Below are 20358 nucleotides of genomic sequence, written 5' to 3' on the forward strand. Positions count from 1 at the left end.
CGGGGGCGGCCTCGCCCGCTGCTGTCACGGCACAGCCCCGGCCCCGCCGCCCCCCAGCCTGCAACAGCGGCGTGGTCGTTCGGCTTCATTTGTTTTCTGGTTGGGGTTTTCCCCCCCTCTCCCCATTTATTTATTCATTTATTTATTTATTTAAACGAGTGCATTTGTCGTCGGAACGCACTAGACGTGCCTGTCGTGAATATGCATATATTTATATCTCAGGCCTGCTCAGGTGAAGCCATTTTTCCCCCCTCAAATGACACATCATTTATGGTGCCGTTCCTCTTGTTCTAGCGCTTTTTTTTTTTTTTTTTGGGGTCTTGTTTAGCAGCTTTTGTTGGGCAGTAACAAGATGTGATAAATTCTGTGTTGGCGAGAGGAACCAATATGGTACAATGCCCGGCGGGGCTGGTGAGCGAGGAGGGGCGCTGGAAGCGGGGTCTGGAGTTTATGGCATTTGAGGCAGTCATTTAACTCGCACTGACGGACTCTGCCATATGTTGAGCTCGGCCTTCTAGACTTCGAGGCACCAGGCTCATAAACGGGAAGAAGCAGTCCTTAGGGACATCATCTTATATGAGGGGCAAAAGCGGGTAATTTATTTGTCTTAAGCCCATATATCATTCTCTGTTTACTGCTCAGCCACTGACACCCATTAATGTAAGGAAAAATAGCAGAAGTGCTGTTCCTTAGCTAGCTAACAATTGGTTCTGCTTCACAGGACCCAGCATTTTGTACTGTGGTCTTATGAAAGTGTTATCTATTGTATGTCCAAATAATTTTATAAGATACATTTGTTGTGCTATTGAGATTTTGCCTGTTGCAGATGTGGTAGTAGCTAAGGGGAGGTACAGAGATGCTTGAGGAGCTCAACCTTTTGCATCTGGGTTCTTTACAGTGAAGATATTAAGATGCATTAGATGTAGAACTGTGTAATGTAGTCATTTATAGTTGCTTCTCATAGCAAAGCTGCAATTGAGTGATGATGACGTGATGTTTACTTCCTGAGGAGATTAGGTCCTCTTGGAAAACACTTTGTTCTTGAGCATCCTCATAAAAATATGCTTTAGCTTGGCTAAAGAAAAACCAGGCATGAATGACCCATGAATTTGGCATAGTTGAGTGTATGGTCTTGCTCAGTTCTTGCAGCAGTGAAGACAAAGCTGAGGCTGCTGTTCCTCCATCATTTCTGTAGAGACTACGTTAGGTATGCAGGCAAGAAAGAAGTCTTCTGGCTTCAGTTGTGACAGAGTGAGAAGTAAATCACATAAGGCTTGCTGATTTAAGAGGTTAAAAGTCAGATGAGCTGGTCTGTGAGTACTAGTGGTGCATTGACTGGTTTGCATGGGTTTTCCCCTCTGAGCTTGAGGACTGCAGCAGCATCTGATGCATGAGTGACTACTCAAGCTGAGCAGAAGGACTGGGTTCCTCAAACAGGTTTTAAGACCAAAATTTGGTTACAGGCCTGACCCTGATGCTTGCTCTTTTGCTTCCATGTAGACTTGGGCTTTACCCAGCCCTTATTGGGCTTTGGCCCTGTGGCCACATTTGAAACCACCTTTTCCATTTGTTGTGGTGAGGAGGAAAAGAGACTTCCCAAAATCCTTGCAGATATGGTGAGGGACCCTTTCAGCACCTCTTTTATGGAGTGGTGTCACTGGTGTGCAGTGGCTGGTCATGGCTTTTCCCTGGATGCCCAAAGAGTCGAGGATTGCCCATCCAGCCATGATCCTCTGTGGTGTTTGTGAGGTCCTAAAGACATGTCAGCATTGTTGCCCTCCCGGGTGACTGCTGGGATGGTGAGGGGTGTCACTGCAGAAGCCAGCATCAGTTCCTGAGATCTGGAAAATCGCTACATCTGTTAACATCTGACTGCCCTTTGTTAGAGAGATGCTTAAACTTGCAAGAGGTTTATTGCTTGTTGATCATGTTTCACTTAAAAAAAATGGTCTGACCTACTGCTGCTACAGGGAGGTTTTCCATGTTCCCTTTCTTGCAAGAACAGAATTTCTCGGTGAAACCCTTGATGAGGGTTGTTTGCCCAGTGTTGATGTATCATAGCAGTGGTGATGTGATGGTGAGAGTGTAGTAACAGGAAGAACCTCCTTGCTTTTGAGTGGTTAATAAATGTTGTTTGGTAGGGAATGTTCAAGAATTGCTTCATTCCCGTGTTTGAAGATGGGTCTTGATGAAGACTTTGGGAAGAGGATTGTTTGGCCCCTTGATTTTTTTTTTCCTCCTTCTTTTTGGAGGGAGTAGGGCACCCATGAGGATTTCACCTGCAGAAGTGAAAAAATCAGGGAAGGAACTGTGCGTATTCCTCTGCCAAAGCACCTCCCTCCGACTGCTCTCAGCAGGAAAATGGATTAGGTTGCCCTGTCTGCCAGCCCTTTAGCCTGTTTCTGGCGGGTTACCAATGCTGTCTGATGGATGTTTTTATCTTTCTGTCATGGCTTTACACTATTATCTTATTTTCCATGCATCATCAACTGCCTGCCTGTGACAGAGCAGTTTTGAGCTTTCCTTGCTGCCTGCAGAATTTGAGGATGAAAGTTGGGTGCATTGGTAACCCATTCAGCCATCTGGTTGCCTGCACATTCTTTTGTTCCAGGAGCATGTAGCGAATAAAGACATCACGTTAAGGGGTGAGGGAGGGGAAACAAAGTGTTTTAATATTTGTAGTTGCTTTCTAGGCCCTTCACAGCATCGCTTTGTCTACGTGAACTGCATGAATTTGCATGCTGGAGCACAGCCGCCCAGGGCCCCCGTGCCTCCACCCCGCTTGGTTGTTCTACCTTCTGTTTCCTCTTGCTTCCCTTTCATTGTTTGTGCTTCTCGTGTGCCCCCTTCCAGCTTCCCTCTTATACATATTTGTGCTTTTCCTTTTTTCTCCTCCCCTGGTGCTTGTGGGCTTTTGATTCCGGCCTCCTCTGAAGCCTGCAGAGCAGTTTGGGGATGGCTCACCCACTGCTCTTGCTCCACCGCCGAGCCCGAAGGGTGCCCAGAGCACGGCAGCTGGTGACGGTGTGCGTGGGCTCGCGCGCCGGGGCTGAACAGGAGCTGGCTGTATCTAGCCTGCTGACTGTCTTCCACTGGTCTGCTGCTTCCTCCAGCATTTCAGTGTTTCTTCCTGGATTCCCTTTTTAGCTCTGAGACCAGCTGTTTTTTCCCAGTCGGATGCCGTGGCTGTATTCCCTTGTACCTGTTTCTTCTCTCTTGTTGAAGGTGGTGTGAAGCGTGGGGTAACCATAGAGCACCCACCGACCTTGCACTCCTTCTCCAAACTCTTGACCTCCCTTTTATAGCAAATGTGCCTGGGATGGGCAGCTGGATTTTTCTTTGAAAACCAGTGGGATTTTGACATGGAAAATCTTGAGTGTGAGAGACTTGATTAGAGCAGTTGTGGTTTTTATAGACCCCTTATAATTTTGTGGTTTTGCATGTTTGTTTGCAACTTGTTAATACATACTCAAATAAAATGTTTGAGAGAAAAGCTCCTTTATGTGAGACTTGACACCCAAGCCATTCACCACTAAAGGCTGAAAAAGCTCCAGATATTTACAGCCAGGTTGTAACACTTCAGTGCAAAGCTGAAAGGCAGTTAGTTATGTTTTAAACATAACATACACATACAAGTGTAGGAGAGAAACACAAATGACAATTGCTGTTCATGGCCTCCACCACTTAAAAGAGGTATGAGAGAGTCACAGTTGTGTGTTTCTGTCTGTCAGAAACCATGTAGGTGGTTACTGGGAGCCTCTGAAGGCAGGGGCAGGCGGGTTGGGTACCTGCAGGGCGCTTTCCCCCTGGCCCCTTGAGTTCAGAGGGAGGGACTACCTTAAAATGACATAATGAAGGTTAAGTTGTAGTTCTTGCTGTCACAACTGAAAATGGCAGTAAGTCATCAGTGTATGCCAAACTTTATTTTGGTGTCAGTGCAGTGTTTGATGTGATGGGTTTTCTACTGTTCTTGTGTGTTGCATGTAGGAGATAAGCGAGATGTTTCCTTAGAGGAACACCTTGTGAATGTTTCAGTTTGGTTGCATATTCTAATGAGAATACAATAACTTCTTGTTTCACTTTACTGTGACATTGTTTCAGGTGCTTGAATTTTACAGAAAGATACAGCAAGTGTTTACTGTATCATGGTTGTTATAGACACTGGACAAATACAGAGCTGCTGCCTGAGTTTTCATTAAAAGGCTCTGCTCAGGTCTGAAAGATGATTTTTTTTTCCCTTTTCTCAAGTAGCAGTAGCTTGTTTCCAGTTTCTGTTCTTCAGTGCAGCTCAGGGGCTAATAAGGTTAATTGTTCTACTGGTTTTGAAAGCTGATGAAGACCTTGATCTTACATATATTCATCAGAGATACTCAGTACTGCAGTGTGTCATTAATGAGCCCATCAGCTGTGCACAAATTAAATGTACAAGTCACCTACTTCAAACAGGGTTTGTCTGAAGACACACAATTTATGTGAAAGTCTGAGACAGGCTCGGAGTGGGAATTGTGTTCCACTTTGGGCTTTTAAAAGGCTTCTCCAGACTCCCAGCTGAGCTTCTGGATGGTGCTGATAGGGCTTGGGGCTGGATGGCCATGCAGATTATGCAGTAGCTGTCAGCTCAGGCTCTTGAGACTTCTGTGACACAAGAGGGGTGCTTTCAGGGGCTTTCCAACACAAGATAAGCACCTGCCCCATATTCAGGATAATGTTTGGAGGAAGTGGATTTTTTTCTTCTCATAGGTAGACAGGTAGACTGTTGGGAACTGCATTTTAACTTTCAGAAGGTCTTGCCTTCCTTCCCCCTGTAGTCCTGTAGTTTTGAGAATGCTAGTTTTTCCCTTTTTTTTTTTTTAATAAATCCTCAGTGTAAACCTTCGTGCACATGTAGCCTGGATCACACAGAGGAGTGAAGACAGGAGAAAGCTGGACATAGAGGTCTGTGTGTTATCAGAGTTGAGGGTGATTTTTAATTTTTTTTTCCTTGTGCAGTTGAGATGTGCTGTGGCTGTACTGTAAATTGGGAAGTTTGCTTCATTGTTGCTTGGTGAAAAGTGGAGAAATGGTAAGGTAGCTAGTGTTAAGGGTGAGCACAGTGTAATGACACAGACCCAAGTTCCTGATGCCTGGCAGATGCTAAGCCATTTAGAGGAGGAACTAAGCCATTTAAAATGAGGATAGCTTGTTATCTGGCTGTTTCTGGAGAAGGTGGCTAAGGAGTCCTCTAGTTCTGCTTGGTATTGTACTGAGTACAATAAGAAGTACAAAAAGAGCTTGGAGAAGCTGGAAAATGTGATGGGTTTGTATCATGCCACCCTGGTGAAGTCTAGCAGCAAGGCTTCGCAAGGTCTCTGGAGGAGATGGCTGGGTCTTCATGGGGACTAGGTGCTGGGACCTCTAGGTAGATCTGAGCTGAAGAGCTTTGTTGTGTACTGCAGATTCTGGACAATTAGCATGGTGTCTCCAACCTCTGGGCAGGCACACAGGAAGATTGTCAAGACCTCAAATTAACTTGTACTTCCCTGTCAATCTTGTTCCAGATTTGGTTATGTTATGGTGGAGGCTGTGCTGCTTCTCTTGTATGAGCTGCTTGTGACAAAAGATGGAAGTTCAGATGTGTCTGGTAGCTTTTGGCAAGGTCTGTATTAGTATTAGCCATAAGGTCATTATTTTAGACACAGTAATTATTAGTATTAATGTTAGCATTCAGCATATTTGCTGCCATAGTGTGGTGTCATTTTTCCTCACTTCATGAAGCTCAGGTCTTCAGAAATCCTGTTGCTTGTCCCATTCAGTAGGCAGGTAGAGCTGCCTGATCTGCTTAAGCATCTGAAGCCTGTAGAAAGATGTTTTATGTTTACAGGTGTTTTTTTTTTTCCAGTATGTAGTGAAAATAGGTAAAGTCAAAGCTGGTGGCTTGGGGCCTGTTCTATGATATGCTTACATGGGAAACATGTAGGAGGGGTGGTGGAAAGTACAGCCTTTTCATTTTAAAAAGATTTTTCCCCCTAGCTTTTCATTGCTAAGATCTCTAGTTCGTGTCTTGTAGAAGCATCACCTGCAGAAGCTGGGAAAACTCACCAGTTGTTCCTGGCAGGATGACTGTGACCTCCTCCTGAAAAATGTTAATTGCCCTAAAGTTGTCCCTGGTTTCATCAGCAGGGGTTGAGTGGCTGTAACACACTTCATTTTGAGTTGTACCTAAAGCTTTCCTGGAGATCTTGGCCAGTTCAGAGTAGCTACTCCTTGTTTTAAATGGATTTCCTGCAGGGAGCTCATTGAACCAACACTTGAGTTCATTTCTGTAGACAGCTCAAAGTGGTTTGTGGTGAACTGCAAGCTGACACAATTTAGCTGCATGTCTTGAAAATTACCTGAGTGCAGCAACTGAGCTAAGCTAATGTGTTCAGAGCTTCTGCTCTCTCTGCTTTCTGTGCATGCTGCTAATCAGTGATAAGGTGTGGGTTTGGGACCTCACTGTGCCAGCTGGAATGTGGTGCTTTGCCTTTGCTTTTGGCATTGACAGGTGATCGTCATTTCAAGGCATTCTGCATCCTATTTCCTCAGGTACTGGCTATTGAAATTTACTGATGGGGCAGAAAATTTGGAAGTGGAGGAAATAGTCTTCCTGTAGTTTGAGGGTAATTGATGGCTTTAGATTGAAATTCTGTGTGTGAGAAGATTTTGTACAGGTGCACTTGCATAAATGGAAAATTAGTCTGTTCAGTCAGCATTTGGGAAGAAGCAGCAGAATAGCCAGGTTAAGTCACCATTTATTTTTTGCAAGGTGAGCTGAAGCCTCAGATGGGATGTCCATCAACCACCTTACCTGACTCGTAAAGGAGTTGTAGGAATTTTAGATTTCTGAATTTGTTTTGCGAGCAAGTCACACAAGACTCCATCTCTGATGGAGTTAAAGTGGTACATATGTCCAGTGTAGCATGTTGCAGTTCTGAGATTCTTACACAGTATTTTCTCTGTTTGTCAGGCTGATTCGGAGGAGGATGTGGAAGAGCATCCACAAGAGCAAAGGTAAGCTAAACTCAAATGAAAGCAAGAGTATTGAAGTTCATTTTGGTTTTTGCTTTAGGAAATACCAAAGTGTGATTGGGCAGACTAGTAAAAAATTACTTTTTTCTCCTGCATGTTAAGTAGTTTTTTATTATTTGTGGCTTACAATTTTCTCAACTTGATGTTAATATTGATTTATTAGCATAACCAGAAAACCTGTGCTCAGCGTATGCAAGTACAAAATACCTTCTTGCATCTCTTTCTTGTATTACTGTCTCTAAGAGGAATTTGCTTCTCGTGGCTTTCACACAAAAAGTTAAATGTTTATTAATTGTTTTGTTGTATATTTTGTAATTAATTTTTTTAAAGGCAGGAGACAGTTGTCCATTACAAAATTTGTAAATGTAAGTGGTTTTGGAGTGTTAATTGACACCAAGGCAAGGAAAGAGGTGAGGGAAATTTAAAGCCAAAGGTTTATTAATGTGTTGCTATGGAACAATAAATATTCTGTTCTTATGTCTTGAAATCAGATAAATAATGAAGCTCATCAAAACTATAGCCACAACTCTGTGGTTTCTGTTAATATTAGGCCTTCTGTGTTGAAGGGTTGGGTAAATAGCATGGCAGATTATTTTTTAAATACGCATTTTGTTTCCTCTGAGTGTCCAGGTTAAAATGCTTGGATATGTACCCGTGAAACACTTCCTTCCTTTGGTATGTGTTAATGTGGTTACAGCTTTCAGTGCCATGCCAGCCAGAAAGATCACAAGACTTAAAATAAACATGTGGAACAGCACTGTTTTCTGATGGCAGCAGTTAGCCACAAATGCTTTTCTCACTTATCTCCCGTCTTTGCCCTTAGCTTAGGTTTGAGAGCAAGTAGATGTGATAACACACAAGCCTTGGGAGCTGGCAGAAGGAGTAAGCCTGGGGAAAGGGAACAGGATGGTTATGATGGGTCTGTCCTGCACTGCAACCCTTCTTCACATGGCTTTTCCCCTTGCTGCCCCATTGGGAGCCTTCTCATCTGAACCCAGCATCACATTAAGGCTCCTGTGCCTCATCTCCGTGGGAATTACAAAGATGGTTTGGAAACAGGATGTGAGAATTACTGTGGCTGCTGACAGCTGGTGCTGATTACTTGTGCTTGCCTAAGTGCCCCAATTCCTACCTGCAGAGGGGATTTTTTTTTCTTGCCTCCTCTTGTGAAAATAAGGGTAAACTACTGAAAGCTGCATTTCCCTGCACAAATACAGAAGTTTTTGATTTTTTTTCACCTGGGAGCCATTATGTTTTGGATGCAGAATTTTTACTGTGTAACTTTATTACCTGCATGCTTTCTTTATTGAGAGGTAGTCAAAAGGTAGCAGTCTCTAGTGCTGTGCTTAAGATTGTTTCTGGTTGTTTCCTTAGTAGTCAGAGAGATGTAATTTAGGTGGAAAAAAATTCTCTATTTGCCTATTTTTCTCTGGAGGTGGATGGGATAATTGGCTACTATGGCAATAATAAAAATATTATTGAAAATAATTAGTTCTTGAGACTTGGAGAGGAAAAAGTGATTTGACTGGAGTTTTTTTTAGGTCATTCAGGTGCTTAAATTTTTTTCTGGTAATTATTAGTTTTCAAAAATGAATTTGCTTTTTGGGAGTAAAGTTTGTAGAGGTTCACTTGCATGGTGGAAACATCCTTCTATTGTCGTACTGAAATGCTTCAGGAAACTTGCCTGAACAGATCCTGGCTTGTGTGCATCTTCTAAACTATTTGTTTTGCTGCTGTATGTAAACACATACATAGACCTATGTGTGCTCTATATACTGAAGGAGTGTTATAGTGTAGACTTCATGAAGAAGAGCCAGCAAAGGTACATTGGAAAGATTAGAATTTCTTAGTTTATTTCCGGATTAATTTTCATTCCTCTAGCCTACATTACTATATGGTGAAATCATGGGGATTTCCTTTTCCTGTAGCAGCAAAACCTGAAGCTTGCAGCATCTTCATCTCATTGTCTGACTGCATGCCTGGGGGAAATCAGCTGAAGCTACTGTAATTTGATGTGAAGCCCCAAGAAGCAAAGCACCTTGATGTAGGGGATGAGCAGAAGTTAAAGGAGATAGAGAAATCAGGAGTTTCCCCGGAGATGAGGGAAGTATAGGGAGTTTATCATCTTGGGGCATGAAGGAGAAAGTCTCTTTCCAAAACATTGTTTTATTCACTTTTTAATTCTAGGTTAGTGGGTTCCCTGGGAGCTTGCTAACCTACTTTGAAAAAACCAAACACAACAATAGCAGTAAAGTATTAATAGTCTTTTAACGGACTTCCTGTGCATGTGCATCGTAAGATCTTCCTTTTGGGGTGGTCTTCTTGGTTTGCTGCTCTTGTGGCAAGTGCACAGGGGAGATGGATGTGGTCTTTTAATTTCTGCCTTAGGTTTAGCTTTAACGAATAGAGAAATTTGCATGGAGGTAAAAGACATTGTCAAAATAGTAATTTTTGTGAAGAGCTATTTCAGAGGTGAATGAGAAATGGTTGATTAGGTCCATGGGTTTGCAGCTACCCTGAGTGAGAAGGTCGTTATCAACTCCTTAATTTCCACCCTATGATTCCTGCTATTCTGGTTGCTTGGATGCTTCCACAGGTTGCTTCATGCTGGTTTGTGTCTCTCTGGGTCAGATTCTGAAATAAGAAATGCAGCACAGTAGACACTTGAGTACTGCTTCAGGCCACAGACTAACAGAATTAAAGTAATGCGTATTTGTACTGGCCTATTAAAAAGCTTCGAGTTTCCTTAAAAACCTTTGAAAGCCAGGAGTAAAAAGATGCCTTCCATAACAGTCAATGGCAGGTGTTGACATGAAAAGGTTTTGTTGCTGTGTTTGGAGGGTGCTTTTTTTCCTTTTTTGTTTTTTTGGGGTTTTTTTTGGCTTGTTTGTTTTTTGGGGGGTTTTTTTGTACTCCTGCCCCTTCATCCTGGTGATTTTGGTTACAACTGATTAACTGCTACCACTGGCAGTTACAGATTTTGAAGGTTTAGGTTCTTGCTAAAACAGCATAATGAGTCAGGACTCAAGGCAATGGCCTGAAGTTGTGTAGGGAGATTTAGGTTGGATATTAGAAAAAAGGTTTTTCAGCATTTCTTGTTGGCCACTGGAACAGGCTCCCCAGGGAAGTGGTCACAGCACCAGCCTGACAGAGTTCAAGAAGTGTTTGGACAATGCCCTCAGGTCCATGGTATGACTCTTGGGGATGGTTCTGTGCAGGGCCAGGAGCTGGACTTGATGATCCTTGTGGGTCCCTTCCAACTCAGGATATTCCATGAAATGCAGAAGTCTGGCACAAATAAAGAGACAGTACTGTCAGGTGATGTGCACAAATGATGCTATCAAAATTTTTACCTTTTTACTTCAAGGAAGTAGACTTGGACTACAAAAAAAAAAGTAATTTCATGTGTATGACATTGTTAGTACTTGGGTTTTGAGGACTTCTGGAGAAAGGTCTTTGAGGATGCAGTTTTGCAGCTGGCACATTAAGGAGCATTTGCGCCCAAATAAACTGCTGTACTCAAGTGAAGCATGCATTCTTAATATGTGATGCATAATGATTGTCTATGAGAAGGGAAATTCATAAAATACTAGAAGTATGGAATGAAATTAGCCAGGAAGAGGGCATTTTCCAGCCTTTTCCTATGGCAGGGCATGTTTTGCTTAGAGTTGATGGGTATCAACTGCTAGGAATATTCCAAGTGTGATGCATTTGGCTCAGTCAGGTATTTCTGTTGAACCTTTGCCTTTGATCTCTGGAGAGCATTTGACCCTGTGGGCTGGAGCTGCTTGGAGCAGGAGATGGTATCGGGTCCCAGTGGGCTCCTGCTAGGGTGTCCATGCAGCCTAGGAGTGACAGCTGATGCCCAGCACTTTGACCTCTCCTGATTGCTTGGTGGAATTACTCCTAATCCTGTTGTTTTTGCTGTGCCTGTGAAATAGTGCTCCAGATGTGAAGGAGAAATTGAAGGTAGAGGTAGCAAGGGAGCAGCTTACTAGCTGCCTGAGAGAGAGCAAAGCAGTCGAGGCACAGACTGCAGGATTGCTAGGGGGTTTAGGGAATACTTAAGAGATGGAGTTACAACGTTTGCTTCAGGAAGAATCCAGAGTGGCAGTGGGAGAACGAGCCTCCTGTGCATTGTGAGGCTGTACATTGCAATTCCTCCCTGGCCACAGCTTCATCTCTAGTCAAGAGGCACAAATGAGCTCTGGCGCTGTGGATGGAGTATTAAGACACTTCTGAGGTGACTCATCCTTCCAAAAAGCCTGTGGTCTTAGTGCCATAATTTTTGACAGTCCCAATTAGAAAGTAGTGGCATGGGCCTGTGTGCAGATAACTAGCTTGGGTGGTGGCTAAGGCAGGAAAAAAGAGATAGAAAATCTGGTTGATCCTAACCTATTTTTCATTTTCCTTCTGCTTTTTGTTTACTGAAATGAATAAAAATTGATTTTGTGCCAGCAGAATGTCTGAATATTAAAAAAAAAGTTTGTTGTATTTATTTTTAAAATATCTTTTATTAAAATCAAAAGTATCCATTGAGAAAGAGTTTCAAAATGAAAAGTTGAAAAGTAGTTCTGAGACTGTCTCAGTGAGTGCTTTAGCTGTCTGAAAGGAACCATCTTAATATTTTCAACCTAAGCTTGTATGGAGTACCACTGAACATTTAGATTGTCATTAAACTTACCCCAAAAGTAAATCTAACTACATGAAGACTTGTCCTAGAATGTATGCTTGGTCTTAACTTGTAATAATGAAAGCTGCTTTTATTAAGGTTTTAGTGTTTTTTAAATTTTTTTTTACAAAACAAGCAAAAATATTAAAAAAGAAAAGAAAAAGCTGAGTTTCCTGGGAAAAAGCTTTTTAGTCCCATTACCATACTTGCATAAGGTAGAAATTTCTGCAGTATGCACAGAATGTATGTTTTTGGTGTTTAGCACAAAATCCTTCTTCAATATTGGCTAACTTTTGTTTTAATTGATAAATTATGGCTGTTGTGCCCCACTTCCACTTTTTCTAGATCATCAAGGGACCACTAATTTTAAGTTTTACTGGATGCCTAAAGAAATGAAATTTACATTACCTAATCCTTAGAAGTAAGGGAGAAGAATTGAGATGGACACACCCACTTATAACACTTAGGTGAAAATCCCTAAGGAAACACCTGTAGGGAACACAGGATATTGTGAAACTGGACTAAAAGCAGCTTACTGAAAAGAATTGCAAGAAGTCAATGAAATTGGAGGTTCTCTTGTAGATGAAGAAACAGATAGTTCCTTCCAAAATAATCAGTGTTACTCTTCCTCTCCTTCCTTATGCCTCTGCCAGGTACAGCTAGGGTGGCAGGCAGAACTCCTGCTGCTTTAATTGTTTATCTCTGTTTTATGTGGCAGTTGATTCACTGATGAACTTTGCCTTGCTGAACTTTGTATTAGATGCTCTTAGGGACAGCTCTTCCCCTGTGTGCATTGCTTCTTCCAAAACAGCAGTCCTTTCACAAAATTACGTTGTTTGCCTGATGATACAGGCAATGTGTACATATACAGGGGTAAAAAATGATACAGGGGGTAAAAAGTGTGTTTTGTTTTTTTCCTTGGGACATTGCATGGCAGTGCTGTGTGCTAGCAAATGTTTTCAGCTATTGTTTGTCTCTTTGTTTCTGAATTGTTTTCAGACATTTCATAAATGGGACAAGTTGCCTAGGCCAGCTGTACAGTGTTTCATACCAAACTGAGGAGGTGACCCTGTGGCTTTCTGTGATCATGAGATAATGGCAAATGACAGTCTTGCACTTGTTTGCAAAGGCATGTCAAACTTCTGTCCTCAGTGTAGGTCCTCCTTGACCTTGTTGGAAATACTTTAAAGGTGATGTGTGGCCATATTTAATTACTCTTAGACTTGCTGTTGCAGTCCCACTCATCATCAAAATCTTGTCTGTTTGCATTGAACAAACTCTGCTGGAATGTGTGTATTTCTCTCACTTTTGTGAGCTCTCTTGGGCTGGAGGATGTTCATGTCTGGACCAGAGACTCTGTGATCTGTGTCAGCTTGTATGCTACCTAAAATGGACTTTCTCATCTGTGGGTGATAACTTGGCTTTGAGAAATGAAGGCAATCTTGGTATGGTAGTTGCCAGTTGGCACTTTTGCATTCGTGTGGCTCATGGTGCCTTGAAAAGCCACACAGGCTTCTATGGAAATACCAGTTTATATACTGGTAAAAATAGCAGGCTGGGCTGTGAGGTCATTGTTTGCACAGGGATTAGTCTGTATGGGGAAATTGTGTTTGTATGGAGAAGTTTTGTTTGTGGATATGTGCTACTGTAGGAAACTTTCTCACATGTAATGATCTGTTTTAAAAGGACAAATAAACTATACTTTACATTTTGGTGCCCTATGTAGTTATTTCTTTGTCTTCTTCTGTTAATAATGTCTTCACTTTCTGTTCCCTGTATCTTCTGCAGATCTCTTGCATACTGTTTTATGGCATCTCTACTGTTTTTTTAGCTTCTGTCTTGGCCATGCCTGAAATGGTTGTAGTTTCTGTACTGCCAGAGGAAGAGGATGTCTTGTGCTCTATTGCCTGATGCTGTCCCCTGCATTGTGCAGCCCTGCAAGTTCTCTGGATTAGAAGATCTTGTTTTATTGCCAGATTAACATTTCCTTGTGATCATTCTCTGGTTGGTTTCGCTGTTACTCTCTGGCAGCTTCGGCTGAAAACGTGCACGGAAGTTCTCCCTCAGTGCCTACAGCCTGTTGTGTGGGACGGGTGCCCTGTGTCACCTGCAGGATGTCATGTCTCTTCTGCTTGTCTCATGTTGTTCCCAGGGAGCCCTGCCTGTGCTGGTGTGGCACTGGTCCAGACCTTGTGGCATCTTTTTGATCTTTCCTCAGTCCTTCAAACTTACCTCTTCCTGCCGCTGCCTTTTGGCCTGCTCTGGGAGTGGGTGGTTGTGTGGTGGTACCTGTGCCAGGGCTGACCCTGCTCCCTTACCTGCAGGGCAGGAGGAGTTGGGGAGGAGCCCAGCCAGATCTGCTGTTCTGCTCACTGTTGGTGAGCTAGATGAGCAGGCCAGTCCTCAAATTGTGGGGCTGAGACGGACAGCCTCTTGTGTGTCAGGAGTAATGCCTTCGAGTCAGTGGCTGTGGGTAGGAGTGGGGTAAAGCATTTGCACTGGGATGATGGATGGCCTGGGGGGGACAGCTCCTGGGTTTTGGGTGGATGGTGTGGCGAATCACACAGTGGCAGCACTGTGTGAACAGTTGCTAGCTGGTGCACACACGTGCACGTCATTTGTTGTGTGGGTTTTTTTTGTTTGTTTTTTTTTTTTTTGGCACTTGGTAAGCTCCCCTTAGCCTGTGCTTTGGGACAGAGCCCACCCAGAATGCATGCCCTTTAGAGTTAGGACAAGCCTGGTCTGAGCAGGTGGGACAAGGGCATATGGTGTCTTATTTCCCATTGTGTTTGCTTCAGTACGGGCTGCAGAGCTGTGCGAGAGCAGAGACAGATCTTGTGGCACAGCCTGTTGGTGTAGTCATTCAGCAAACACATGGGGAAGGTGAGCTTTTAATGCCAGGCCAGTTGCATGCTGCAAGAGCTCTGCAGGTCTGCTTGGGAACACATGGCATTTTTCTTGTTAAACTTAACCTGCCTTGTTTTGAAAAAGGGGATGTTGGGACACATTTTGTGTGTTTAGAAAAGAGGGAAAGAAAAGCAAAAGTAAACAGCTGCTATGGCATGTTTGTTCATGTTCGTTTGTAAACTTTGTGTCCTCATAGCCTGTACTTGCTGCTTCTGTAATATAAGTGGTTCAGAATAGGAACTTTCTTCTTATGCTTCTACTTTTACATTTTAATACGTTTGTAATGGATTTCAGATGTCTGTTAATCTCAGGCTAATCCTTCTGAATTGTGGGCAGTGGGCCACAAAGGATTTAGCTTTTGGTCTGTGTGTTTATTAATAATAAATTATGTTCACCTCCATAATAGCTGTTTCTTAGTTGCCTATAAGAGGACTTCATTTGCAGTAATTTTACCATTTTGCAGTTAAACAATAGACATCTGGAATTGTAGACCAGTGTCAGCGATCTGAAAGTTGACACAATACAAGAATTTAGCTTCGCCGTTTTTCCACTCTTGCAGATTGGCAAATTGTGACAAAATAGAAGAAAGCCTAAACAACAGTTTGCTCACTTGTTGGAATTTGTGTGAATCACCAACCTCAGTACTCTTGTTTGATTATTATAAGCAGAGCATGAAGGGTCCTGAAATCTATCTAATGTAGTATAATAAAGAGCTATAGGCACACCTGTTACCTGGCTCTCATCTTCGTAGATACTCAAAGGTGACACAAACCTAGCTTTTAATGACTCACATATTTTTGTTTGACAAGGAAAGGTCCTCTAGGAAAGCTGTGCTCATGCCCTGGCAGTGGCTCTGACTGCATGACTTCTGGGCAAGTAGGTGAAGGAGCCTTTTTAGTACTTCAGGTGCTTGCCATTGTGTAGTGATTGTTAGTTATAAATAGTTATAAATTCAAACCTGAGTTTTAAAAAATGTTGTCTTAGACATCATTCTTTATCCACTTTATTCAGTATGTGCTTTGGGAGGAGACTTTTTCTTTTTGGTGGTTATTGCAAAATGACCAGCTCCCTTCTTCATCAGCACAGAAAGGCCTCGTCCACTTCAGGGAGGGGAACAGTATATATCAAATATTATACTTGCATGTGACGATGGTGTGTATTAACTCTTCTGCAGAGTTCTGAGTACTCAACGCAAATATTTGCTTTGTATTTGCAGAAGAGTTTGCTTTCATCAAATAAGCTAGTCAGCTGGGAGAAACGTGATCATTATGAGAAATTTAGGTGTCTGCTTGTTGTCTCAGGGGTCCACCATTCTATGGAGGATAGAGGGCAAAGTTGGTGGTGTTAATTGTCACCTTATTTTCTTCTCCTCCTCCTGGCCCCAAAGTGGTGTACAAATAAAGCCGAGGGTTTTTTTTTTGGTCTGTTGTCTTGTAACTTTTAGGAATAGCAATGGAAATATAATTAGACGAGGATAACTCAGGATATTCTGTGTGTGTGTACAAAACAGACCTTACTTTCTGTAGAATAATTTGACTTTATATAAACACGGGAATTTCTCACACACAGAAGCAACCTTTTTTGCTCATAATTATGAGGAAAAGAAGAAGAAAAAATAATTTCCTAGAGGAAGGTGAGAAGTAGGCCTTTGTTCTTATTTTTACTGAAGTTCTCATCTTCCATGTGTGCTTTAAGATACTGTTGCAGAGCTCTAGCTAGTTGTTTACCATCTGACCCACCTCCATACCAGAGCTCTGCAGATGGCAAAATCAAGAAATTTGAAGTGCAAAATAATGCTTTTAGTTACTGCCTGATAAAAACCTGCTTCAGCTTTAAAAGTTTGTGAAAACACATGAAGAAGCTGTAAAGACTTGGAAATAATAATAAGAAAACCTGCTTCAGCTTTAAAAGTTTGTGAAAACACATGAAGAAGCTGTAAAGACATGGAAATAATAAAGTTATGATGGTGTATCCTGTTCAGTGCTGTCAAAAGGACGGGCTGTGTTGACTCTGGTTCATGGTTTTGTTGTTTCGGAGTTGGATTTTATGAGAGAGAAAAAGTTCTGTTACAAATGTTTGTTTGTAACAGCATGTTCTGTGAGGAAATATGAGAAATGAAGAAAACAACTCAATATTTATTAAGCCTAAAACTGTTTTTTTGGCCAATGTGATGGTGCCAAAAGCAGTAACATAGTTGCACTTGCATTATGAAAGAACTTTCTTACTTTTCAGTACTAAGATTTGAAACTGGTCTGGCCTGAGGAGACACTTGCACATCAATAGCATGATAATTTGACACACACAAAAATGCTTGGGAAGACTTTCAGAAGCCTGAATTTTAAAAATATATGTGTGTGTTTATGAAAAAACTGACCTTAAGCTCAAATTGTTCTGGCATAGATTTTTGCTAACTCTTTTGCATGTATAAGTCATTATATACTGCTTTTGAGTTTTTTTAAAATTCCTATTCATTATTTTAATGTTTCTCTCCGGATCTTGTTTATTTTCTTTGAGACAGTGAAGCATAATTCTGTTGTTACATACATAAGCACCTCTCAAAACAAAAAGTTAACTTTGAATTAAATAGGCAGTCTCAGCTTTACAAAGTAGATAGAGATAAATGATTTGTATCTGTCTTGTTGGTAGCACATTTACATTTATCTCCTGAGGAGAATTTCCCAGCTTTTTAAAATCGTGTGAATCTGCTATCTGATCTAGTAGAAAGTTAATACTCTCTCTTTTTTTACTGTTTTTTGTTGTACTCTGAGACCCCTGAATTCTGCCGTGTTCCTACAGTTTCCCCTCCTGAATTAATGAAGGGCTTGATTGAAAAGCTTTTGCAAATTCCAGGAGAGGATCCAAAAGGGAATTGTTGTAGAGACTGAGATTTCTAGGAGTTCTAGGGACTGGCTTTGAATCACTGCAAGTGCTCCTGTTGACTCCTGCACACTTCTTTCAGAGCTGACAGTGGCTGTCAAGCAGTGAATCCAAACATTAATACTTAACACTTTTTAAAGTTTGTTGGTGCACTGAGGTCTGACCTTTCTAGTGAAGCTGCTTCAATTATTTCTGTGATTTCTAGTTATTATCAAAAGCAAATTGAAAAGAAAATATCTGGTATCCTGCTTCCTGCTGGTATTCTTTTTCTGGTTAGTGTTTCCAAAGAGTTCCTCCTTGGGCAGCATGTGGGGTTGGTGACATGAGGCAACTCTTTGCAGTCCTTCAGCTGCAGGTATTTATTTCTTATCAGTGAGGACAGGAACAGGTTCAGCAGCCATGTGTGAGACAAAATTCGGTTCATACATGTGTGTGCACTTTAATACCATCTCCTGGCATTTGGTGGAGCAATGTGTTGTGCTGCCAGTCGGGAATACACTTGGAACAAAGTGGGACTTTGGAGACTTCTTTGACTCTGAGCCAGCAGTCTCAGTACGATGTGCTTAGCACTGGAGAGAGAAAAAACAGATGCATGCTTGTTTTTTTTTATTATTTGTGAGGAGGATCCTTTGAATGGCTTCCAAGGTCTTGAGGTTCCTGCATGTTGTGCTGCCTTTTAACTCCATGGCTGTAGCGCGCTTGGACGGGAGGTGCAGTTTACACAAGCAATTGAAATCGCACGTGCACCGGATTTTTTAGGCTCTCAGACTTCCTCGTCGCTTGTGCCAGCGCGCCAAAGTGCACCGTGTTCTCAAGGCTTTTCTGGGTGGGACTATGTGAAAGCTGTCAATTACTCCTCTGTTCCAGGCCGGCGGCTTTATAAACAGGTGTGGTCTGTGGGGACATTTCCCTCGTTTAAAACCCATCATTTTCACTTACACTTCAGTGTTAGCTGTTGTCATTGCACAACACAGCTGAATCCTGAGAGAGTTGAATGATAAAAAGCTAAAGTAGTTGAATTCTACTGAATTATCTGACAGTGCAGTTGATTCATTTTCTTGGAGGATAAATCACAGTGATTCATTAATAATAGAGTTGGTTACATTTGGTAGAAAAATAAAAACTGTAATTTTAAAGTTTAAAGTAATTACTTGACTACTTCTTAGCATATGAAGATGTACATTGCATGAAATGTCACAGTTGTAGGTACTAGGTGTCATCCTGAAAGATTTGGTTGCCTTTGCAGTAGTTAATAATGCAGAAATTACTGCATGAAGTTGTTTGCTCTCTGCTTGAAGAGTAGGGACAATCTAACAAGGATTATTAAAAGGGTTCAAAATGAAATAGAAAAGGTTTGTATTTTTATCTTAGAACTCTACCAAAGTTATTGACAAGTGACTGTCATCGTGCACAGAGCTGGACGCTCTTGGTTTTGGTGCAGTCTGGGCATCGAGCACCAGATCCTGGCTGAAGTAATGCCATAGCAGGTCAGCTTCTGCACCACACAGTAGCGTCAAATGCTGAATATTTTGGAGTAGTGATGCTATCACTGTACATGAGTGCTGCCCAGTGCAAGGTTACACTGGTGTCCTTATACTAAATCTCTGGGTGGAGGGGCAGCGTGGTTTTGCTCTGGGATGTGGCAGGAGGAGAGGGTTGGTTTTGTTTCCTCCCATTAAGTTCCCACTGTCTGGATTGGTGCCTGTCAGTGTTTGTCCTGCAGCAAACTACACTGTGAGGTTGCACTGAGTGCAGTTTGTTCCCCTTTTCATCCCCTCTGGGGTCATCAGTTGGTGTTCTTTAGGGGCAGAGGCTGTGGCTGCACCTTGAGTCCCATTGTTCTTCTGCTGCAGAAACAAAAGGCACTCTGCAACCACCAGACCTTTCTGTGGGAGTGCTGCTTACAGACCACGGCTGCTTTGGTGCACAGAGCTCTCCTCTTTAGACTGATGCCTCTGACCAAAGCTCAGAGAAGTGTGTTGGGTAAGACAAAACTCAGCTGAAACAGGATGCCACCATCCATGCATGGTTGCCTGGCTGTGGGGAGAGAGGCTGGGCAGCCAGCAAATTGCACATGGCACTGGAAGCTGCTTGGATGTGATGCTGAACATGTCTGGGCTAGAATTTGGCAGCAGGGGAAGGACGGGGTGTAATTGCCGGAAAGGCAAAGGCAGGGGCAAGGTATGGTAACAAGTGAAAAAACGCTATAGAGATTGTGAACAGAACAAAGAAAGGCAAAAAGCCGTGCCCTGATAAAAACACTAAGTGAATAAAGGTACTAGTAGGTAAGGAACAAATGAGAGCTTGCTCATTTCAAGTGATTGGCAAAACTGATAAGGGACAACAGCAGATTTCAATCTTAACAATGAAGGGAAAGATACACAATAACAAAAGGGAAGTGAAATGAGAGAAAGGAGGGAGGGACTGATTCATAACTGCTTGCACCTTGGGTAACCACCACCTCCGTTCACGTCAAATGATTTTAAGGGTCTCTGCAAAACAGAATCAAGTCTCTTGGCTGTGGCTGGCAGATGTGTGCAACAGTTCTGCTGCACACTCAGCTATTATGCAGTCAGTGAGTCAGACCTCACTAGTGACATTGTAGGTCACCTCTCAGATTTTGCCTACATAAACTGCATTGTCCAATCGATTGCAGTTGTGGGTTACCATTTTAAAGTCTCTGCATGTCAATAAATGTACAACAGTAAAGACCTGAACATAGAGATTATAAATACACTAACCATGTATAAGAAAAAAAATTGTGTAATTCCTGTTTTCTTTTTTTTTTTTAATGAAACCAGGAGAACAAGAAACAATGCGCTGCCCTCCGCAAGTGAGCAGCCCTGTAATATGTT

General features: G+C 42.2%; 1 protein-coding gene across 7 annotated transcripts in view; it reads left to right on the top strand.

The window, feature by feature from the left end:
• The window catches only part of TMEM131L (transmembrane 131 like), a 79633-nt gene that overhangs the window by 842 nt on the left and 58433 nt on the right, over nt 1-20358 (top strand). For 6 of the 7 annotated variants that reach the window (XR_005626587.1, XM_039699936.1, XM_039699930.1 and 3 more), the window contains one exon: nt 6986-7029. Coding sequence is in view for 5 of the 7 variants with exons in the window: in XM_039699936.1 (XP_039555870.1) it covers nt 6986-7029 (44 nt within the window). In the remaining 2 variants the exon portion in view is untranslated. Of the gene's footprint in view, nt 1-5584; nt 5636-6985; nt 7030-20358 lie in introns of those variants that run through there. The other variant, XM_039699933.1, reaches the window with a different exon arrangement.

Source organism: Passer montanus, unplaced genomic scaffold (genome assembly GCF_014805655.1).
Source record: "Passer montanus isolate IOZ18808 unplaced genomic scaffold, ASM1480565v1 scaffold14, whole genome shotgun sequence".
Lineage (NCBI taxonomy): Eukaryota > Metazoa > Chordata > Aves > Passeriformes > Passeridae > Passer > Passer montanus.